The sequence below is a fragment of the Orycteropus afer genome, unplaced genomic scaffold (genome assembly GCF_000298275.1).
Source record: "Orycteropus afer afer isolate SDZICR_OR568_19922 unplaced genomic scaffold, OryAfe1.0 scaffold00030, whole genome shotgun sequence".
In the NCBI taxonomy this organism is placed as follows: Eukaryota; Metazoa; Chordata; class Mammalia; order Tubulidentata; family Orycteropodidae; genus Orycteropus; species Orycteropus afer.
The window spans coordinates 13,357,710-13,382,738 of NW_006921617.1; the positions used below are offsets into that span (position 1 = coordinate 13,357,710).

A 25,029-nucleotide genomic window follows, 5' to 3' on the forward strand; every position below is an offset into this window, starting at 1 on the left:
TATTAATCTTCTGGATTTCTATCTGTAGATTTTGAATCATTTCTAATTTTTCATTTATTTTGTCATTTTGTTCTTGTATTTTCTTCCAAAATTCTAGGGTTTTTGTCAGTGTTTTCTTTGATCTGTTTCTCAATCCTTTGAAGATACCTAAATATAATTCTTTTGAATTCCCTATCAGGGAGTTCCAATGCTGAGTCTCCCTCAGGGATGTGTTTTGGGTCTGTATCCTGGTCCCTTGTTTTTCCTGCTTTATCCTGCTTCTTTGTGTGGACTGTGATGCTCTGTTGTCTCCAAGGTATTGTGACATTTTTGTGTATATATTTAATTGGCGATTGTATGTTGGAGTGACTTGCCCACGATTTTCATTTTGTTTTGTTTGTATGTTTCTATGCAAGCAGGGTACTGTGCTCTGCTCCTCGATTCAGTAGTTGGCAGCACTTATACACTCACTACCTGTCTCCTTTCCTGTTGTCAGCCTCTTGTATGTCCCTGCCAACCTTGACAAACAGAGCATATTCTTAGGTCCCTAGAATCTGAATGAGAATGCTATCAGTTTAAAATCCAAAATGGTTGCCACTTGTAAACATTCAAAATGGCTGCGCCCTTGGTCACTTTAAATATCCAAAATGGCTGCCGCTTATAAACATTCAAATGGCTGCATCCTCCGGGCAGCGGAAAGTCAACAGGTCAGGTTGTCTCCCTCCTTGCTGTTTCCCTTATTAGTCATAGGCCACCAGCACAGTTGTCCCTGCAGCCCTTGGTGACCAGGGCTGATCTTTAGGTCAATTCTCAGGTCTCAACACCACTTGGAAATATTCAGGCTGTTGATCCCGTCAGAGTAGCTGACATCTGCAGCTCAGACCATCTCTGTATAGTTCCTTTCAAAGCTCAGGGCTCCAGGATTATGGTCTATTCCTCTGGCCTTGTTGTGAGTGATGATAATGAGCTTCTCCATTGTCTCTTTTCACAGATGTAGTTGATTTGATTCCTGTGTATTCCATCCTGTGAGATCTGCATGTATAGTCACTGTTTATGTTGTTGAAAAAAGGTATTTTCAAGAAATAAGTCATCAGTCTTGACATAATCATAAGTAGCCACTTTGCTGCTGCTGCTTTGGTCACTAGAAGTCAGAGAGAGAGAGAGACAGAGAGACAGAGAGAGAGAGAGAGAGAGAGGTCATCAGTCTTACAAAATTCTGTCATGCGATCTACAGTGTTGTTTATATCACCAAAGCTGTTTTTTCCATCTACTGATCCTTGTTCTTTGTTTCCACTTTTTGCATTCTAATAACCAGTAATTGTCTATGTGTCATGACTGTATACTTGATCAATTTTAGACTTTAGAAATTGGTACAAATCTTTAACTTCTTCATCTTTTGCATTAGTAGTTGCTGCATAAATTTGAATAATAGTTGTATTAACTGGTCTTCCTTGTAGAGGTATGGATATTTTCTTATCAGTGACAGCACTATACTTCAGGATAGATCTTGAAATGTTCTTTTTTGATGATGAATGTGACACTATTCCTCTTCAACAAGTCATTCCTGGCATAGTAGACCATATGACTATACATTCAAAATGGTCGATACCAGTCCATTTCAATTCACTAATACCTAGCTATCTTGTGTATTCCATTTCATTTTTTACAACATCCAATTTTCCTAGATTCATACTTCATACATTCCACCTTCCAATTATTAATGGACATTTGGAGCTTTTTCTTCTCATTTTGAGTCCTGCCACATCAGCAAATGAAGATCCTGAAAGCTTTACTCCATCTACCTCATTAAAGTTGATTTTACTTGGAGAAGGCAGCTCTTCCCCCAGTTGTATTCTGAGTGCCTTTCAACATGAGGGACTCATCTTCCAGCAGGAAATCACACTGTTCCACTGCTACTCATAAGGTCTTCGCTGGCCAATTTTTTTTGAAGTAGATCACCACGTCCTCTTTCCCACTCTGTCTCAGTCTGGAAGCTCTGCTGAATTTCTCCACCATGGATGGCCCTGCTGGTATCTGAAATACCAGTGGCATAGCTTTCAGCATCACAGCAACATGCAAGCCACCACAGTATGACAAACTGACATATATTAGCATTATTTAAATCATTCCAAGACCTGTGTCCTGATGAGTTACTGTGTAAGAAGTATTTCAGGACTTTGGTTTGTTATATATACTAAGAATTCTACTGTAATGTGATCCATGACTAAAATTTAAAATGGTGTTGTTATTATGTGCCATTGAGTCGGACTCGACCCACAGGAACCCCTCCTTGGGTTTCCGAGGTGGTATCACTACGGAAGTAGATTGCCCAACCTTCCGAGGAGTGGCTGGTGGGTTTGAACCGCTAGCCTTCTGGTTAGCAGTCAAGTGTTTAAGCACTACGCTACCAGAGCTCCTAAAATTTAATACAGTGAACATATATCTCTAGCTATACGAAATATAAATGTTAAAACTTCCATTATATATAAGAATTTCTATTTTTGGACAAATTCATTTATTCTAGTTGTTTACTGAGCAAGATGTTTTGTTTGCATTTTAGATTATTCAGTTTAGGTTAGCTAATAGAATATATGGCAAAGGTTTACAGTTGCAAAATGCTTTTTGGGCACTAAATTATAATCCCCAAATCAGATCTCTTTCAGATCATACAGTCCAACTCCATCTTGCAGATAAGAAACTAGCCCAGGGTGAAAATGCACCTCCCTCAAGCTACATGCTTTCTTTTCATAAAATCTGTGCAGAACTAGATTTTTTAAAATCCAGTTAGCTCACTATTTAGCATGCAGGATGCAGATATCATGTTGGTTTAACTCAGACAATAGTACCTAGTTTAGTACCATACCTAAATGTATGCCAGTATTTTATTAAATGCTTCCTAATGGGTAAGACACAATGGATTAGAAAAGTTTCCAGAAAAAAAAAAAAAAAAAAAAACTCAGCAGGGCACATGGTAGGGAGTTAGGTTAGTTGATTTAGAAGTTTTACTCCCCATCCTTGCCTAACAGGAGGGTTGTGTGGAAGCAGTCAGTCATTGGCAGTGCAGAGGGAGCAGTGAAGGGCTTGATTGTGCACTAAATACCTATAATTGAAGGCCTTGATAAGTCTCAGTCTAGCCAAGGCCTTGGGGCTGAGGGCCAAAGCAACTCCAAAGAAAGAACAAATTGTTGAGCAATCCACATGTGAGAGAGCTAGGAATCACTCTACAGAGTTCTGAAGATAAAATGGAACACTTTACCAACTCTAAACATGAGCTGACAAATAGGCTAGATGGACAGAAAAGAATTAGTAAATTGATGATACTTAAAGGAGTATCCCACAGAGGTCTGAGAGAACAACTTACCTCTTTTTCCTGAGAAAACAGATGTCCATGGGCTAGATGCATCTTGAATAAAGTCAGTAAATATGGGGTCAAATTGGGTCATGTCATTTTTGCACTTGCAGTTGGAGAGCACTGAAGACCAACTGTATGCACGTGCTAAAGAGGATACTTGATAGAATCTCTACAAACAGATTCCAATTAAGAAACTGATTGCATCCCTTAGTTTAGCTAGCCTTAAGACTGCCAAGGAGATCAAATTCACACATGTGCAAAAATCTGTTAAACTCAGGCATCTGAACCACCTATACAGGAGCCTTAGAAAACAGAGACAAAGGGCATTTTGGAGGAGAAATCTCCGTCCACTGCTGACCTTTAATCGTGCCACAAAGTGAGGTGCAACACTGAGCTCAGAGGCTGGATTCCCAAGGATGATCTCAAAGCGGTACTGCAGCCCCAGCTTGTCGCGAACTTCTTGCAGCCGCTCCTTGGCCAACATTGCCAGCTGCACCGAAGGCACCCTTATAATGAGCATGTGCCCCCTCCCACTCTTGTTTTTTCCTGGGGAGCTGATGAGGTCATCCATAATGCTGAGTGTCTCTGGGGTGCTGTGGTCTCGGAGGGACGCCACAGTGGTTAGAGCCATCAGAGCCTCTGAGTACTGCTGGATGAGAAGATAGCAGCGGACAACCATGCTGTGCAGCCGGGGGTACCTTCAACAGAACACAGGGGACCAGCACTCAGGCAGCAGGATCAGCTGGCAATGGCAAGGACTGTGCAGCAAGAATGCAGATCAATGTGGTGGGAAAGGGCAGTGGGGACTTTGGGTCTAGAATGACCTCGAATCCCACATTACTAGAAGGAAAAGTTGAACTTCCAAAGCATGTGGATTATAACCTATTGTGGGGTAGGTACAACAAGTTAAAGAGGTGTAAGGATGTTGATGCTTACTTCTCAAAGTATGGTCTGTGGACCAGCAGCATCAGCAGCATCTGAGAGCTTGTCAGAAATGCCAATTTTCAGGCCCGCCGCAGACCTACTGAATCAGAATCTGCATTTTAACAAGATTCCCAGGTGACTTGTATGTGCATTAAATTTTAAGAAGCACTGCCCTCATCAGGCTAATTGTTGACAGACATAATGGAGAATCCCTGGATCCTAACCTCTTATTGTTATAGAAGAAAAGCACTGGGTTAGAATTTTGGCATTGCCAGTTTAGTTCTGATACTTAAAAAGGAAATTGAGACATTAATGCAATGTCTGATAAGTATCAGGTTTAAAAGGGATAATTAATATTACTAATTTGAGGTCAGCCCTACAGAGAACAATAATTCTGTTGTTGTTATATGCTGTCAAGTCAGACCCAACTCATAGTGACTCCTCCTTGGGTTTCCAAGGCAGTATCACTACGGAAGTAGATTGCGCAACCTTCCTTCTGAGGACTGGCTGGTGGGTTTGAACCACCAGCCTTCTGGTTAGCAGTCAAGTGCCTTAGGCAATATGCTTACAGAGCTCCCAGCAATAATTCTATCTTCCCATAAAATATACATTGGTAGAAACTTGGATCTGACTGGAGAAACAGCACCCCCTAGTGGTGTGGTCTCCTACCATCTAAGCCTCAGCTCCCTTCCCAGAGTAATCTGGAAGTCCAGGATGGGGAACCCAGCCAAATCAGTACTTCCTCATCCCAATATCCCTATCACCATTCTTCAACTTGCCTAGACTGCCAGGTAAGGAGACAAGTTTGTTCAAATTGGCAGTATTTTACAATTACAGGGCAGGAAGAAAAGAAATGTCTCACTTATGTGTAATTCCTCAGAAATCCAGGCCTGCAACATAACAAAATGAGTACAAATGGGCAAAGAGGCCCCACTTGCAAGCATGAAGGAAGTGAGACAAGAAAATGGGTGCTGACAAAGTGAGACCCTGGGCTCAAGATTGGCTAAGTCTCTGCTGGAGTCTAGAAAAGTTCAGACTCCAAAAATCTTAGTCTATGAACTTTCTGGTTGCCAGCTGGTGGCACATAACAGCCAGCCAGCAGCTGGGGAGGCTCATGTGGGATTTCACCTTTGTTCTACTTTGATAATTCTATTTAAAGAGAGACAAATGGTCCACATGCCTTGCACAGAAAAGCCAGGGTCAAACACCAAATAGGGTCATCAGATGAATAACATGATTCTGTAGTATTTTAGAGCTGGAAGGGACATCTGCATTCTAACCATTTTTATCTTCTCATAGAAGAAAAATGAGTTAAGGGGCTAAACTGAAGTTCAGTTACTTATCCAAGACAAAGGTAAATTTTATTCAGGTTTCTGACTCCCCAGTGTCTGAAAGGTGGCAAGGGCTTAGTATGTTGGGGAAAAGTATAGAAATCTTTTGGTTCAATCAAGCCCAAGCCAGTCTCTTCAGGTGTTCAATATATCACTGCTAGTATTAGTTTGGGTTGACCAGCCTTGAGAGAATTAAGCACAGATGATTCATGCTTAAGCTTAATTTTTTCCTGGGTCACAAAGGAAAGGCAAAGTTAGAATAAATGGTACCTTTAATACACAGGAAGGAGCTCTGGTGGCTCAGTGCCTAATGAAGGCATCTAACTGCTAATGAGAAGGTTGGTGGTTCAAACCCACCAGCCACTCTGTGGAAGCAATCTACTTCTGTAAAGATTTTCTGCCTCGGAAACCCAACGGAGGTTGCTATGAGTCGCAATCAACTCGATGGCAGTGGGTCTGAGTTTTTTTGGTTTTAATATACAGGCAGGAACCCTAGTGGCACAGTGGTTTAAGTGCTCAGCTGCTAACCAAAAGGTCAGGGGTTTGAACCCACCAGTCACTCCGTGGGAGAAAGATGCGGCAGTCTTCTTCCATAAAGATTTACAGCCTTGGAAATCCTATGGGGCAGTTCTACTCTGTCTTACAGGGTGGCTATGAGTCAGAATCAACTTGAAGGCAGTGGGTTTAATATACAGGAATTTTAATTTCATGCTCTGAAAGAATTATGAACTTAGAAATAAATAGTTTTCTCAATATGTTATCTCTTCTGTAATTATAGTTTGGTAAGAATTATAAAACTATTACAAACACTGTAATAATAGTTAATGGGACTATCTTTTAAAACACAAGTTATGCAACTCTGAGTGATATGGCTATAAAGAAGGCTAAGTTCCAAGCTGAGCTCTTAAAAATCAGAAATCTCTTAAAATAGAACCCAGCTATTCCCTTCATTGGATGAGCAAACATATAGAATATGGGTGGGGGCAGCATGGAGGACCTCTAATGTTGTTAGGTATCTTGGAGGACTCATAGCAACTGATGAGGCAAATTCTACTGCCTCTACCTAACCTCTGAGTTGATGATTCAAAGTCAGAGAGGAAAAATGTTGGAAATACCTTTACTCTTCCAGAGTTTGACCTAGAACGGAGGAATACAAAGAAGACAGAGAAGATGGGAGGGCCTGGAGGAGGGGCCCTAAGAACTGAACTCACTTAAAATGTTTGTAATTCCTTAATTTTCTCAAATTTATACTCCAAATATCTATCTCATAGTAAAGTTTAGTTTTTACAGAGTCATCTGAGGGCACTTCCTGTAAAGAGGGACCAGTGTAAAAATTCTGAGTACAGTGTGGGAGAAGGCCAGACTTCAGACTTGTCTTCAACACTCAAGAAAAAAAAAAAAAAAATCTGGTGGTAGCATTGAAGCATGATTGGGAAACAATTCAGAGCATTTAAAGTGGTGCTAGGTCCCATTTTTGGCCACCATTTTCCTTTGTTGGTCTTTGATCATATAAAACCCATATGAGTAAAAGTTATCTTATGAAAGACTATTTTTATTCTGCCTTCACAAGTATCATTTGCATAGCATGGGCTTCATCAAACTCCCTGTAACACTGGCCCAGAATGCATTTGGCTATTTTAGATATGCAAGTACAGCTAAATAAAAGGTAGAAAGTTCTTATTTACCTCTCCAAGAGTGTGTTCACCATTTTTTCAAAAGTCTCGTCACATCTCAGAAGTGGACTGGTCACCCCCCACTGCAGAGACTTGCTGTACTCATTCAAGCCAAAATATAGCTTCTCCTCACAGCCCATATCCTCCTGATTCAAAATACAGAACAAAACCCAGTAAAGACAACATACAATGTGTCTTGTTCTCTAGGGGCAAAAATACTCTGTAATGTTATTTATTGAAGGTTTTTTTTTTTTTTTATGTTTTAGTTGTATAACCTACCAACTCTACAATCGTTTTTGCAGCAATTACTGGAATATGAAGAGTACCTAGGTGGTGCAAACAGTTAACACTCTCTGCTGCTAACCAGACGTTGGTAGTTTGAGTCTACCTAGAGGCAGCTCAGAAGAAACTTCTGTGATCTAGCTGAAAATCCTATGGAGCACAGTTCTGCTCTGACACAAATGGAGTCACCAAGAGTTTGGATCAACTCAATAGCAACTGGTCAGTTACTAAAAGGGTAACATGCTTTCTTAAGGTAGATGGTAACTACAGGGATTGTTGGTTTTCTTCTTCTGTCTATATACTTCTGACGAATACCACTGTTTAGGGCTGGCATGATCACAGGTCAGATAGTTTCTACTGCCATTCTTTCCCCATAAGGATATATATGATACACATAAAACTGTGGAGACTGGCAAACTCAAAAACCTCTGTTGCAGAAAAGTTTAATTTTTCTGGCATCATTAATAATGGTAATTCATTAAAGCTTGTCTTTTATGAACAAAATTTCTTTAAGAAATGGAATATATGTACCTTTCTGTCTTCTTAAACAGAATATGTAGCATTTAATCTATCTCCCTTCTTGATGACTCACTATGAAAAATGAGTAACTATTTTGGGATATGACACAAGGATGCCCTCAGTGGAGTCTGAGATGTGTGACAAGCTGCTTGTCCCTAAGCTAACCAGCCTCAGAATATTAAATAATTTATGGGAGTTTGTGTATCTTTTTTTTTTTTTTTTTTAAATAGTTTTCCTGGTTCTCTTCTACATTAATGTTTCACATTCATTTCTTCTTTTCTGTTGTTGTTGTTCTTATGTGCCATCGAGCCGGCCCCAACTCATAGTGACCCTTCCTTGGGTTTCCGAGGCAGTATCACTATGGAAGTAGGATTGTCCAACCTTCCATCTGATGAGTGGCTGGTGGGTTTGAAGTCAAGTGCCTTAGGCACTATGCTACCAAGTTAACAGTCAAGTGCCTGGTTAGCAGTCAAGTGCCTTAGGCACTATGCTACCAGAGCTTCTTTCTCTACATTGCCTGAAGATTTTAGTCTCGCTGTTATTTGTTATGTATTGACACTTTTCTTTAACTACTCTTCAACTCATTTCATAAAGGTAATAAGGCAGCTTTAAAAAATATGTTGTTAGCTCCCATCAAGTCAGCCTCCAACTCATGGTGACCACAGAAGGAAAGAATTCTACAACTGAACCACCAGTGAGTCCTTTAAAAGAAAAAAATTATAATAAGATAAAAATAAGTTAGGCAATCATAGACAGAAAAAGCAAGGGTAGGAGAAATAAGATGAGGCCAGGGATAAAGTCAATACTCTCAAAAATGCATGCACAAATTCTATGGTCTGAACTTTATAGTAACCCATTGAAAGAGAGAGGCAAGCAATTATATAAGTTCATAGCATAAAATGAGTAAAGCCCTATTTAACTTGCAGCTTCTAATTTTTTGAGGCATGAAAAACCAGTTAACTTTTTTGTTAGAACATGGTCTTATCTGAGAGCACACAGGCTTTAAGTAGGGACCAAAGTATGTTCTTATAAATACTGGAGGCTGAATGCATAGATTGAGTGGTGTCTACGTCAGAGACTTAGAAACCTTCTTGTTTCTTTCCTTCTGGGTTTTTGGCTGTCTTCTGGATAACTGTGTCCAAGAAGTCATTTCAGGATGGAAAAAGTAGCTCATCAAAGTTTCCTTCCTCATCTGGTCAGTGGACTCACCATCATTTGGAAAAGCTTTATCTGGTATGCACTTCATACTCCTTCTCAGTCTTGGTGCATTTTTTCTTTTTCCCAAAATGTCCCTTTTTAAAAAACACAAAACTTCCCCTTTCAAAAGTACTGCCTTCTAAGCGACCCCCAACCTCTCAGCAATGCCCATTCTTTCACTGCTGTCTGCCTCTTCTCCACCCAAACTCTCCTCTGCTCTACTGATCTGCTTTCTGGAAGGTCATCCAGGGCTCCTGAGGCCAAACTGGTGACATTTACATGGAAGTTATTAGTCTCACTGCCCTTTGGCAGTTCTCTTCATTATTTTCTTCTACGGTTTTATTCACATCATTTGCTTTGGTGAGTTTTTTTTTTTTTTTTTTTTAATTAACATTTGAAATCTTCATCCCAAAGTTCAGATCCAAACTCCATTTGCAATGGTGTGCTTATCTCAGTCTTTATTCATTCAAAATCCATTTCTGTCTGGCTCTACAAATAAATCCTCCTCTTGACTTTTTTTTTTTTATTTTCCAACTGAAGTCATCACTTCACAAGTATCTGTGACTCTCTCCAGTTAAAAAAAAAAAAAAAAAAAAAATCCTGGAAATGATACCATTGCTCCCATCCTTTTTACTTATTTTTATTTATTGCCAGAACTACTACCCAAATCAGGGATTCATTATTTCTAACCTGAATTAGCAGAAGAGCCAGATGACTGATCTCCTGACTTCTGATCACTTTTAGACTCTGTATTTAATGAATTGATTTAAATCGCAGTCTCTGGATATCTACACTAAAGTTGAACATACGTTACATGCATAAACATGTTATATTAGCACATGTATCCCCTATGGCCCAGCAATTTCACTCCTAGATATACACGCAACATAAATGTTTATCTGGGTTTACAAAAAACGAGCTCTGGTGGCTCAGTGCCTAAGGCATTTGCCTGCTAACCAGAAGGCTGGTGGTTCAAATTCATCAGCTGCTCTGTGAAAGGAACATGAGGCAATCTACTTCCAAGAAGACTTACTGCCTTGGAAATCCAAAGAATATTGCTGTGAGTTGGACTTGACTCTATGGCAGTGGGTTGGGTTTACATAAAGACATGCAGATTATTATTATTTTTTTAAATTGTGATTTGGGTAAAAGTTCACAGAGCAAATTAATTTTCCATACAACAATTCATACACATTTTGTTTCATGACATTGATTGCAATCCCCATAATGTAACAGCTCTCTTCCCACTTTTGCCCTGTGGTTACCTTATCCCTGTGTCCTTCTTTCTTATTCATTCCTGCCTTCTGAGCTATCTCCCTGTGCAAATGCTGCTCTTCTAATTTCCCATGGTTGAGTGTTCGAAGGAGTGTACTTATGTTCATCTTATAGCCCTGTCTACTGTTTTGCTGGAAGTTATGCCAGGGGAGTGAGTTCAGTTCCAGGCCCAAAGGGTGACTAGAGGCCATAGTCTTAGGGGTTTCACCAGTCTCCTATCAGACCAGTAAGCCTGGTCTTTTTTTTTTTTTTTTTTTAATTTTTGAGTTTTGCTACACGTTTTTCTCCAACTCAATCTAGGATCTCCAATTTTGATTCCTTTCTGGTTGGCAGTGGTAGCCAGGCACATCTAATTCTTTTGGTCTCAGTGTCATGTAGGCTGAGGGTCCTATGGTCCACTAGTTCCTTGGACTAATTGTTTTCATTTGTCTTTAATTTTTTTCACTGTTCTTTGCTCTAGACAATTAGAGATCAATAGCTGCATCTTAGATCCAAGTTTTTTTTTAGTGCATTTTATTGAAATATAATTTATGTACAGTGAAATACATAAAACTAAAGTGACATAGGTCAATGTTTTTTTGTTTTGTTTTGTTTTGTTTTTTTTGCAGTGTTCCTTCCCCACCCTGCCCACCCCTGGCAACCAACAAAGTTTCCCTCCATATATAAACCTTTCCTTGACCCTCCACAACAACGAACTAATACTATGTTTGTCCTTGATTGCCTTATTTCACTCAGCATAATGTCCTCCAAGTTCATCCAAGTTATGTGGTATTTTGCAGACTCTACATTATTCTTTAGTGTTGCACAGCATTCCATTTGTGTACATACCGTACTTTGGTCATCCACTTTTCTATTGATGGGCACACAGGTTGTTTCCATCTTTTTGCCATTGTAAGTAGTGCTGTGATGAACATGGGTGTGCACCTATTTGTTCCTGTCCTGGCTCTCATCTCTCTAGGGTATATACCTACTAATGGGATTGCTGGGTCAAATCGTTAGATGGCAAGCTTTTAAGGCGCCAGTCACTACTCACCAAAGTAGGATGTAGAACAATGTTTTGCATAGTATGCTATGCCAGTTGAGCTTGATATCCCCTGTGACCATGGTCCTGAGCCTGTGAGCTCAATGACTCACTCCCTCAAAGTGTTTGGCTGTGGCTAAGAAGTTATCATAACTTGGCCCTATTAGCTATATTCTGTATATGGGCATTCTTATAACCAAAAAACAAACCCACTCCCACTGAGTTGATTCCAACTCATAGCGACCCCCATTGGGTTTCCAAGGCAATAAACCTTTACAGAAGTATATTAACCAGTCTTGCTTCCGTGATGGACATTCTTATAGCATATACAAATATGTATGTAGAAATACCATCTGCCAAACCTACACATATATACACAAACATATATACATATGGTCATGGGTATGTTCCCTTTTGCCTACCCATACCTGATCATTTTGCTTGTCTATCTATGTATCCACCCATAGATCAATGTTTGTTACTGATACATCAATATTATGCATGTAAAAGTATTTACCTTTGTTGTCTGTACCTCTTGTATACCTCTCCGTGTCTTCCTTTGCCTTAGTGTTATTGTGCTGGTCATACACTTTTGGTATATTGCCTTTCCCTTCACCCAAATAAATATGTGTCTTACCTACTGTGTAAGTTATCTAGTGTTGCTCTAACAGAAAATACCACAAGTGGGTGATTTCAACAAACAAGTTTTGGAGGCTAGATGTCTGAGTTCAAAGTGCCAGCTCTAGGGGCTGTGAGAAAGTCCCTTGACCTTGGACTTCAGCTCTGCCTCTTGCTCCCAGCTCATTGAAGCTGGAGGCATTTCTTAACTCAGGCAGCTGCTGAGGTTGACAAACCCAAGGTTGACAAGTAAAATGGCACAGTACCAAAATTATCATGCAACATGGCAGGCCACTAGTTCAAGTCCAGAAACAATCTCAAGATCGGCAGACAACATGGTAGGCCACTGAGATGAAGACATAGTCAAATGCAGGATTCAAATGTGCCAAAAAGCTCAAGATCTTTCTCAAAACATTTTCTTATATACTGGAAGCAGACCACATCCCTAAGGCAGCTGCTCAGCTACTCACAGTAGATTACACCATGGAGATGATTGCTAGACTCATGATGGGGAATAACTACATCCAGCTGCCCAGCCACGCAAAACCAGGCCCAGCCAAGTTGACATATAACCTTAACTACCACATCTACCAGGAGCTCTGGTGGCACAGTGCCTAAAGCATTTGACTACTAACCAGAAGGCTGGCGGTTCAAGCCTCCCAGCCACTCCTCAGAAGGAAGGCTGGGCAATCTACTTCCGTAGTGATACTGCCCTGGAAACCCAGTGACGGGTCACTATGAGTCGGGTCTGACTCGATGGCACATAACAACAACCACATCTACCTAGCAAGTTTCCTTCCCCTTCCCTCTTATCCCTGGTAACCAACAAAGAATGTTCCTTCCATGTGTAAACTTTTCCTTGACTTTTTACAATAGTGGACTTATACAATATTTGTCCTTCTGTGATTGACTTATTTCAATCAGCATAATGTCCTCCAAGTTCATCCATGTTATGATGTGCTTTGCAGATTCATCATTATTCTTTAATGCTGCATAGTATTCCATTGTGTGCATGTAGCATAGTTCGATTATCCATTCATCTGTTAATGGGCACTTAGGTTGTCTCCATCTCTTTGCTATTTCGAATAACGCTACGATGAACATGGATGTGTATTCATGCCTTGGTTCTCATTCCTTCTTCTTCTTCTTTTTTTTTTTTTTCATGGGTCAGTGCATTTTGGTTCTCATTTCTTTAGGATATATACCTAGTAGTGGGATTGTTCAATCAAATGGCATTTCTATTTCCAACTTTTTAAGGAAGTGCCATTCTGTTTTCCACAATGGTTGTGCCATTTTACAGTTCCACCAGCAATGTATGAGAATTCCAATATCTCCACACTGTCACCAGTATTTATTTTCTGTCTTGTTGGACTTTGTTATTATTGCTGGGGTGAGATGATTCCTCATTGTTGTTTTGATTTGTGTCTCTCTAACGGCTAATGATCATGAGCATTTCTTCATGTGTTTGTTGGCTGCCTGAATATCTTTGGTGAAATATCTGTTAATGTCTTATGCCCATTTTTTAATTAGCTTGATTGTCTTCTTGATGTTGAATTATTGAAGTTTTCTATAAATTTTAGAGATCAGTCCCTTGTTGGAAATGTCATTGCCAAATATTGTTTTCCAATTTGTAAGTTTTCTTTTTACTCTTTTGGAGAAGTCTTTTGACGCACATAAAAATTTAATAGAAGGTCCCAGTCATCTAGTTTATCTGCTGTTTGCATTTTTAGTTATGTTAGATTATCAATTTATGCCATATATTAGGGCCCTAAGTTGTCTCTATTATTTCTTTGATGAATTTTATACTTTTTGCTTTTACATTTATGTCTTTGATCCATCTTGAGTTAGTTTTTGTATATGGTGTTGAGGTATGGATCTTGTTTCACTTTTCTGGAAATGGATGTTCAGTTTTGCCAGCTCCATTAAAGAAACTGTCTCTTCCCCACGTAATGGCTTTTGGCCTTTTGTCAAAGATCAGCTGTCTATAGGTGAATGGATCTATTTCTGGGTTCTCATTCTGTTCCACCGGACTATGTATCTGTTGCTGTACCAATACCAGGCTGTTTTGGTAAGTGTGGCTGTATAGTAGGCTTTGAGATCGGGGAGTGTAAGACCTCCTACTTTGTTCTTTTTCTTCAGTAGTGCTTTCCTTATATGAGGTCTTTTTTCTTCCCATATAAAATTAGTGATTGGTTTTCCTATGTCCTTTAAGAATGCTGATGGACTCTAGATTGGGATTGCACTGAATCTATAGATTGTTTCGGATTTTCACAATGTTCAGTCTTCCCATCCTTGAGACATGCTATACTTTGACATAATCTAAAACCAGTAACTATCAAAATGCCCACCACTCACATGATGAAAAAATGAATTGTGCTGAGATTACATAATGTAACATATATAAAGCAATAAGAATGATTTTTTATGACTTACACAAAATATAGGAGCTCATGAATTTACTGTTGAGCAAAAGAAGCCAGATACAAAGGAGTACATATTGCATAATTTCATTTATATAAAAATTCAAAACTAGGCAAAACAAATCCATGGTGTTACAAGCCAGAATGTGGTTATCCTCAGGTGAGGAGTGCCTGGAAGGGACATGAGGAAAGTTTCTGGGGTGGGAGTAATGTTTTATTTTATAAGATGGATGGTGATCCCAAGGTGTGATCAGTTTGTGAAAATTCACAAAGCTACACATTTACATTGTTAATATAAAAAGTAAAGGCAATTTTACACACACATACACATATAAAAACAGTTGCCATTAAGCTGATTCTGACTCAGGGTAGCCCCAAGTATGCCAGACTGCGCTCCATAGGGTTTTCAATGGCTTATTTTTCAGAGGTAGATCACCAGGCCTTTTTTCCAAGGCACCTCTGGGTCAACTCAAACTTTCTACTTAACAGTTAGCCTCTGAGTGCATTAACCATTTGTACCACTCTGTTGTTGTTGTTATGTGCCATTGAGTCGGACTTGACTCATAGCGACCCCTCCTTGGGTTTCCAAGGCAGTATCACTACGGAAGTAGATTGTCCCATCTTACTTCCGAGGAGTTGCTGATGGATTTGAACCGCCAGCCTTCTGGTTAGCAGTCAGATGCCGTAGGCACTAAGCTACCAGAGCTCCAGAAAAATCATTACTGACTGTATAGTGTAAACTTTATTGGCCTAGCAATCAAAGGTTTTTTGTGTCTATATCTAGATTTCTTTTGCACCCTACCAAGTGTTTTCTTAAAAATACCCAACGTTTCCTCCGTGACCCTCTCTAGCCATCTGCCTGCCAGGAGGTCCTGCTCCCCACGTCATCTGCCCAGTCTATCCTTTCTCAAGGCCCACCCTCAGCGTCATCACCTCTGTAGAGCCTTTCCTGATCTTCTCAACAGGGTGTGAATTCTCCCTCATTTCAACCCCCAGAGCGATGTGGTTTTTAAAAACTGCCTTATTGTACTTTGGAAAATTATAACTTAGATATGTGTGTTGCCTTCTCTTCTAAACCGTAAGTTCTCTGTGTGTCTTTGAAAGATCTAATTCAAGCCCACAATATTTATTTAACTGAATTATTCTGTTTTTCCCAATTATTCCCCTTTAGGATATCGGCAGGAGGTCTGACGGTAGCATAGTGTCTAAGACATCTGACTGCTAACCAGAAGGCTGGTGGTTCAAACCCACCAGCCACTCCTCGGAAGGAAGGTTGGGCAATCTACTTCCATAATGATACCATCTGGGAATCCCAAAGAGGGGTCACTATGAGTCGGATCTAACTCAGTGGTGGTGAGTAGGCTATTGGCTTCGGGATAACCAAATCATTAGGTGCTTGTCCTCTAAATGTGTGAACTTGTTTTAAATTAGATTCAATGTTTTTTTCCTTTATCTATGTTGATCTTAACTTCCTGGGAGCTCTGGTAGCATAGTGGCTAAGGCACTTGACTGCTAACCAGAAGGCTGGCGGTTCAAACCCACCAGCCACTCCTCGGAAGGAAGGTTGGGCAATCCTACTTCCGTAGTGATACTGCCTCGGAAACCCAAGGAGGGGTCGCTATGAGTCAGGGCTGACTCGACGGCACATAACAACAACAACAACAACATAATTATTCCTCATGCCCACTTATTTTAGATAAATCATAGATATCACATCTTTAATCCACAAACATTTCACTAGATAGCTCCAAGATAATAATCTTTTAAAATATAACCACAACACCATTATTACACCTAAAGTATTAACCATAATCATATTGGTGACTTTAAGGGAAAAATTTTTTAAGGCTGCCTCTTTATTGCTTCATGTAGAGAGAAGATAAAAGGCAGAATCCTTTACCTATGAGTCCTTCCTTTCATTTGTGTTATTCCTTTTGGGAAAGACTGAACAAATATGTAAATTAGGATAGTTCTCTTTTTTATTTCCAACATATATTTAACTTAATGTTTAATAGTACAATTATCCATTAGAATAAGAAAATGTTTTTCCTTTCATTAGTTCTACTGGCAATCCCATTCTGTGTCGGAGCAACACAGCAGCAATTTAGGGGCACAGATGCTAGCTGCACATTTTAGAATCAAGAGAACTATGGTAACCTCTGTGATCTCATCCCTAGCTTGACCCCCAATTAAAATATGAGTCTGGCATAGAGAAGGTACCAATAAAGGAAAAATTCAAAGCAATCTATATGTGATAGTGAACACACTGAAACAGTTCTTATAAGGGAGGGACTACTGAGCCAAATTAATTCAATGATGTTGGCTGCAAAGGACAAATCAATTCTCTAAGAGGTCAAAGTAAGGGATAACTTACCTACTTTGTAACACAATGCAATGCACTGAGTTGATAAATGTTATTCTTATGTAAGACATTCCTAGTGCCTTTTATTTAAACATGTTTATTTAAAAATATCCAGTATGTTCAATATTTTAAAATGAAGGATTCATTGTTTAATGATTAGTCTTTATTTTTTATAGTTTATATGTCACAGAAAATATATTTCAAGTACTGGAGGCTGGAGACAACAAATGTTAGAGACCTCGTGTGCACAATGTTGAGATGGCTATTCTCAATACATTAAATGCTACTATTGAGTACTTTAAAGTTACAGTACCATTATCCCGTTTCAACCATCAGATGGTGAAAACTGATTAAAAGAGAAAGTCCAGTTACTGAGGAGAATAATTAACAGTGACACAAGTTACTAAGATTAAAACATGACAAGAATCCATGCAAGAAGACAATAAATGTTCTCAGTCTTAGATTGAAATTAATAAATTGAATATAATCAGTAATAATTTAACGGCAAAAAAGATAATTCAGGTTACTGATGATGTCAAATAACATATTTTGTTAAAAAGAGCTATAGGATGAATAATTTTGCATGTCCACAGAAATCTAAAAAAGAATCACCTAATAACATTTATATATGATATTACGCAATAGTTTTAGTCTTATAATACTTATAAGTAGATTATAAGTAAAAATAAATAAGTAAATATTGGAAGATGAAGCACTGTATTAGCTACATTTTTGAACTCTTGTGCTACAGTTCAAAGCCATGAGCATATTTTATTACAAAATTCTACCCACGGGGGAACTGAGAACATGACTGTGTATCAGTGAGTAGAAGAGAGACTCACCATACTGTCGAGCTGTATCCAGTGAACCTCATTGCTAGCGCTGACTCGGGACTGCTGGGTCTGCAGAGTGTATGGGAAGGAGCTCACCTGGAGCACCAGGAGGTTGAAAGCTTCCAGAACTTCTCTGCAGTTAATGACTCTATCAGCCAATCCATGACTGGGTTCACCATGAGACAGGGAGCTTGAAATGACACTGAAGAAATACCGAAAGTCAAGTTATTACCTCCTATTTTAATGATTAGATGCAGAAGCAGTCACTCAAATGGAATATTGTTTTAGTTCTTGTTTTTCTAGTTCTTTTACATTGGGACCAGGAATAGAAACAACTGAAATTTGATTTGGAAGAGAAAAAATTTAGGCTCCTTCTTACCTGTTTCAGGCTTGTTTTAGGGTTATTTTTTCCCTGCTTTTCAGTTTATCCTTGATATACCTCCAAAGAGTTGAGGAGGATCCACTTTACTTTGAAAGCTTACTGGAATGAAGGCACTTCTCTATCAAAACATGATGCTTACAACCTTGTAATGATCTGTACCCCAGAGAGGCCCAAAGCAGGAAGACACCCCCACAGTGTAAAATCACTAATTTCTGCCTTGAGACAGCTAGATCCACCAGGTCCAGATTTCCACATCTCTAATCATTTTCAGTTTGTTCAATTTGAATGTTCCAGGTTGCCATGCAGCCTCAAATCCCCACATTTCTTTCTCAAAGAAATAATCTTGATGCCCTGGGGAATTAAGTACACAGAGACCCAATATATATCCTCAGAGATATCACCCAAAACTTTCAAAGATGTGGTATATGAGGACAATGCGCTTCCTCTGCTCAGAGAACACGAGCAATAACTGAACGGTATTTCTTAATCACCCTCCCCCTTAAATTTAACCATTTATCTAAAATTTTATTTCCACCTACCAATGGCTCTAGATTTCAGATTATGGACCAAACACATTCTGGTTTCTAAATAAGTACTTCTGCAATTCTGACACTTCTATCACAGACACATTAATCTCAGTGTCTTCTGCAGAAAAGATTATCTATAAATGCTTTATAATGCCTCCAAATTTCTCTTCCCCCACATGGTAAGAAAGGAGCCCTGGTGATGCAAACGGCCACTCAGCTGCTAACCGAAAGGCTGGCAGCTTGAACCTAGAGGCTCCATGGGAGGAAAACCTGGCAATCTACTGTAAAGATTACAGCCAAGAAAACTATATGGGAAGACAGAGAGGTGCACAAGAAGTACAGACAACAAAGATAAACACTTTACATAAAACAATACTACATTATCAGTAATAACAAACATTAATCTATGGGTGGATCCATAGGTAAACAGGCTAAATGATCAAGTATGTCTAGGCAAAAGAGAATATACTCATGATATGTAAGTTTGGCAGGTGATATTTCTACATATGTATTTGTGTGTGCTATAATAATGTTATCTATATAATAGAGTTAATGGGGCAAAGTTATGGTAACTTAGCCACAGGCAAACCCTTGAGGAACTGAGTCACTGGACCCATGGGCTTAATTAAGACCATGGTCGTGGGTGGGGGACATCAAGCTCAACTGGCATAACATACTACACAAAACATTTATCGTTCTACATCCTACTTTGGCGAGTAGTGACTGGGGTCTTAAAAGCTTGCAAGCAGCCATTTAAGAATTAACAACTGGTGTCTGCTTATCTAGAGCAAAGAAGAATGAAGAAAACCAGACACATGGAAACACTTAGTCCAAGGCACTAGTGGACCATGCAGACTTCAGTTTACATGACCTGGAGACTAGAAGAAATAGATGGTGCCTGACTACCACTGTCAACACTAGGAAAGGGATCAAAATAGGAGATCTTGGATAGAGTCAGAGAAAAATGTGGAACAAAGCTCAAAATCATAAAAGAAAGGTCAAGCTCACTGGTCTAACAGAGACTAGTTACTCTTTGGGCCTTGAACTGAACTCACTCATGGCTTCCAGCCAAACAACAGGCATATAAAGTAAACATTTACACCTGGTGGGTACACTTCTTGGAACAATCAACCATGGATAGACCAGAAGGGCAGTATTTGCACAGGGAGATTGCTCAGAGGGCAAGAATGCATAGGAAACAAGGACATGGGAAATGGTAACCATAGGGAGGAAATGGGAAGAGAGCTGTTACATTATGGGGATTACAATCAATGTCATGAAACAAAATGTGTATGAACTGTTGTATGGAAAATGAATTTGTCTATAAACTCTCCCCCAAATCACCGTGTGTGTGTGTATGGTATATATGTATATATGTGTATATATATGTGTGTGTATGTATATATATCGACAAAATCATATGGGGCAGTTCTACTCTGTCGCACAGGGTCGCTATGGGTCAAATTGACTCAATGACACCTAGTAACAACAATAACATGGTGAGGAGAAACTATGATATATAATATTTTAAAAATTATTTGCCTTCTTAGTCCCTAGCAGCAAAGATACTCCCTTTTCCACTAGATGATAACTATAATTTTATCTAACCCAAAAAAACCAAACCCACTGCCACTGAGTCTATTCTAACTCACAGTGACCCATAATGGGTTTCAAAGGTGGCAAGTCTTTACAGAAGTAGACTGCCCCATCTTCCTTCCATGGAGCAGCAGGTGGGTTTGAACCACCAACCCTCTGGTTAGCAGCCAAATGCTTTAAGCACTGCATCACAAGAGCTCCATAATTTAGAAGCATAATCTAGGAACAATTGTCTTTACCCTTTCACACTTACTTTTCTTTCATTAATAAGCCCACTGAAGAAATATGGAACTCTCTGGTAAACTGGAGAGGGTTTCAGATCTGCTCACTTGCCATCTATTAAGTATAGCAGTCTAATCATTCAAGTGACATCTCTGGTGTTGTTAAAGGTAAGAGATGAGAGAAAGGCAAGGAAGAGGAGAAAGTAAGATTAGAAGGAAGAGAAAGAAAAAAGAAAAGACCTGAGGAGGAGGAAAGCTTGTAAGAAGGAAAGCAAATCTCTCCTAGAAGGACATTAATCTCAACTTCCTTACTGCCACTCATTCTCTGAAGCACCAAAGTTCCACAATGCTCTTAAGATCATAGTATCTCTAACAGGAATGTCTAAATTCAGCCACAGTATAGCTAAAATAAAGTCAATATTAAATTTGTTTTTAAAAATTGAGAGAGCAAGTAAAGAGTAGGAGTGTTACCAGTAAGAATATATCAAATATTAGGGCTGCTGGGCTTTTACATCATCACCTTTTAAATATATAAATACTAGTACAGTAGATAAAATACTGTATTTGCTCACTCTGAAGCAATCACCTCGTTAGTTCCACATGGGAGTTGTCATGAACTAGCACAAACAGTGTGTACGGGTTCTGTTTCACCCTTCTCATAAAAACTTCAAACTTGGTCTGAATCTCATTGTCTAGACGAACAACATATTTCTCTGCTCTCTGATGAGCTGTCCCATTTTCCTCCAGACCCAAATCTACAAGGACACCTGCCAAGAAGAAAAGAAGAGTTATCTTTTTACATACATGTATATCAATGAGACAAACTTAAGCGCAGTGTCAACAGATACTGGGTATTAAATAGATATGGAGATTTACAAGGAAAATATTTTTTTCTTTTTCAAATTGCCCACCACAATTCTGAGGAGAAAATTCATTTCCTAAAAAACACTCCTTCACTCTGGTCCCCACACCTGATACAAATGACAGCAGAATATTCTGATACACCCAGTGAAAGCAGATGAATTTATGAGACTGCTAATTAAATTCTATTTATATAGAAAGTACTGCTGCTAACAACTTGTATATGTTACATGGAAAAAAATTAGTTTTGGGTTACAGTCCTTGGCCAAATCAATATAATCATATAAGCTTCCCTTCCCCAAAATTTACCAATAAAACAATGTAAGAAAAAGAAAAATGAAATAGTACATCCAAAGACATCCTCACTATATTTAATGCTTTTTAAAGTAGTATTTTTCTCATTTTTGTACAGTGACAGTCTTGCACAGTATCTAGAGCATGGGAAACCTTCAGTGAATGTTGGGTTTATGTACCAAATTAACAAAATGAACTGAAGTATCCAAGATAACTATATTCTCAGTAAGTTAGAAAATATGAAACTTTTATTTCTGTATCATTGTTTCTGTCTATAATCTGCTTCTATATGCAAACATCTAAAATAGTTCTAGGCACTTGAGGCTCTTGTTAGGATAATTAATTAAAACACAAAATCTTCCTTTAAAATTAAGAGATTTTTATTAATTGTATTGATTCAGTGTATTTAATTTGTTAGTTTGTTTAGCTTGATTTCTACCTTTTCTTTTTAATATACAACTGGTTCAATTAACAACTACATGCAATTAGCACCTGAATGCTGTAATACTAAGAGTTCTAAACGGAAGCAAAAATAAAAAAGGAAAAAAGGATACATATTTTATCATATGAAAAATTCATTATACAGAACAGGTAGACAGAAAAGCAATTTTGCTTTCAAATATTTTTCATTAATATTCTTTACTCAGATTGCTTTCCATTTCTACCCAGTTGTCAGTAAACTTTGTTGTGAATCTTCCCCCAAATAACCAATCAAATATTTAATTTGGTAGGTATGTGAGTTTTTGGAAAGTGGATTACCTGCAAAATCCATTCAACATTCAGTAGCTATTTACTGAGTATCTAATATGTGTCAGGTACTGTTCTAGACCTGGAGATATAGATAGAATATGATAAACAAAAATCTTAACCTTATGGAGCATAGCATAGAGAGGATGGATAATTTTGATGAGTTTCACGATGGAGACAGTACCATAGGATAGAGAAGGAGAGTAGAGGCACGGAAAGGTGGCTTACTTAGTCTCTGGGGGTTTCTGCTTTCTTATCTGTAAAATGGGGGGAATAGTACCCATTGAGAATTAGTCTGTATATCCTAAGTCTACACTTAGGAAATAAGCAGCATGAGTTAAGGGCATTCTAGTATGAAAAGGCCATAAATTATCCCTATAAAAGAAAAAAATATACTTTTTGGACAATTAAGAGTTGACTATCTTTCAAACCAAAAGAAATAAAGGTTGATTGTATGCTGTGAACTGTTCAATTCTATACATGCCTTCACTGGGAAAACAAAGTTCCATGAATCCAAGAGGACATTCTCTTAAACAGAGCATGGTGTATTAGTACGCAACTGCGTAACAGAGGCCAGTTGGCTCTGCAGTGGTGAGGCTGGGTAAAGCACAAGTGCACATCAGAGGTACTTGATTGCTTTTTTCTAGCTGGGCATTTTTAGATCATCCTTACCTTAAAATTTTTAGACTTGCTTTTATTTTTAAGTTTTTGTTTCTTTCCTGGTTATGAAAGTGATAGATACCCATCTTGGAAAAACTGGAAAGTATAGAGATACATTAAAAAAGAAAAATTTATCCATAATCCTTTAACCCAAATAAGCCACGGCTAACATTTTTGTGCATTTTTCCTGTGTTTTTTTCCCTATGCATGTTGTGCTACTAAGCTCATGTTTTGTTAACTTTATATCCTGATTTTCTTTTCACTTATAAAGTAAGCAATAAACTATCATTATTTACTAATAAAATGTTTGTGTAGAAAAACAAAGTAATCCACAGATAAATCAATAATATGAGGAAGAATTTAGTTAAGTTGCTGGATTAAAAATTAATTCATATAAATGAGTTGCACTTCTATATACCAGCAGTGAACAGTTAGAGATGTATTTTAAAAACCATTTAAAGTAACAAAAAATATTAAGTATCTAGAAATATATCTTACAAAAGGTACATAAGACTTTTCTGGAGGAAATGAGAAAACTATTAATGATGTTAAAGAAGATCTATATAGAATTACAAAATACAGTTAAAATTCAAACTATTTTTTTAACTTGAAAAAATGTTTTACAAATTTATATAGCAAATGGCCAAGATAGTGAAAAAAAAAATCCTGAAGTAGAAAAGACAGATGGGTTTTGCCTTACCAAACTTTAATAATTGGAGAGCTATATTAATATGTTAAGAGTGCTTTTGGCACACGGGCAGACCCCAGGAATAATCCCACATATATATGGAAACTTAATTTCTGATAAAGCTTGGATTGCAGATCAATGGTAAAAGGATGGGACTGTCAATAAATGGTTCAAGAAGAAGTGGTTACCCATATGGAAAAAAAGTACATTGTATCTCATCTTGTCCTACGCTTGAATAACAATTTCAAATGGATTAAAAACTCAAATGTAAAACACAAAACTCTAGAACTCTTCAACACCTCAATAACAAAAAGACAAACAACCCAATTAAAAAATGGGCAGAAGACATGAACAGACACTTCACCAAGGACGATATTCAAGCAGCCAACCAAAATATGAAGAAATGCTCACGATCATTAGCTATTAGAGAGATGCAAATCAAAACAACAATGAGATACCATCTTGCTCCAGCACTAGTAGCAAAGTTCAACAAGACAGAAAATAACAAATGCTGGCGAGGGTGTGGAGAGATTGGGACTCTCATACACTGCTGGTGGGACTGTAAAATGGTACAACCATTGTGGAAAGCAGTATGGCGATTCCTTCAAAAGTTGGAATTAGAAATACCATTTGACCCAGCCATTCCATCACTAGGTATATATCCTAAAGAAGTGAGAGCCATGACAAGAACAGATATATGCACACCCATGTTCATTGCAGCACTATTTACAATAGCCAAAAGATGGAAACAACCTAGGTGTCCATCAACTAAGGAATGGATAACCAAACTATGGTACATACACACAATGGAATACTATGCAATGCTAAAGAATAATGCAGAATCTGCAAAACACCACATAATGTGGATGAATTTGGAGGACATTATGCTGAGTGAAATAAGTCAATCACAAGAGGACAAATATTGTATTAGTCTGTTATTGTAAAAGTTAAGGAAAGGTTTATCTATAGAAGGAAATTTTCTTTGTTGGTTACCAGGAGTGGGAGGGGAGGGAATGCTGTTAGATAGATAGAGATAAATATTGATTTGGGTGAAGAGAAGGGCAATGTACCAAATGTGAGTGACCAATATGGCAGCATTGAGGAGGAGAGAGAGACAGAGAGACGTACATGGGAGGTACAGACAACAAAGATGAACCCTTTTGCCCATACAGTACTGCGTCATCAGTGAAGGCAAACATGGGTATATGGGTGGACAGATGGGTGGACAGGCTGAACTATTAGGTATGTCTATGAAATAGGGAGTGTA

At 38.5% G+C, this 25,029-nt stretch overlaps 1 protein-coding gene across 1 annotated transcript in view; it reads right to left on the reverse strand.

Annotated features, from left to right (window-relative positions):
• Positions 1 to 25,029, reverse strand: part of GREB1L (GREB1 like retinoic acid receptor coactivator) — a 204,166-nt gene that overhangs the window by 34,367 nt on the left and 144,770 nt on the right. The window contains exons 14-17 of the mRNA XM_007935598.1: positions 21,099 to 21,279; positions 17,796 to 17,988; positions 7,272 to 7,405; positions 3,690 to 4,029 (exon numbers count right to left, since the gene is read on the reverse strand). Of these exons, the coding sequence (XP_007933789.1) occupies positions 3,690 to 4,029; positions 7,272 to 7,405; positions 17,796 to 17,988; positions 21,099 to 21,279 (848 nt within the window). The remainder of the gene's footprint in view (positions 1 to 3,689; positions 4,030 to 7,271; positions 7,406 to 17,795; positions 17,989 to 21,098; positions 21,280 to 25,029) is intronic.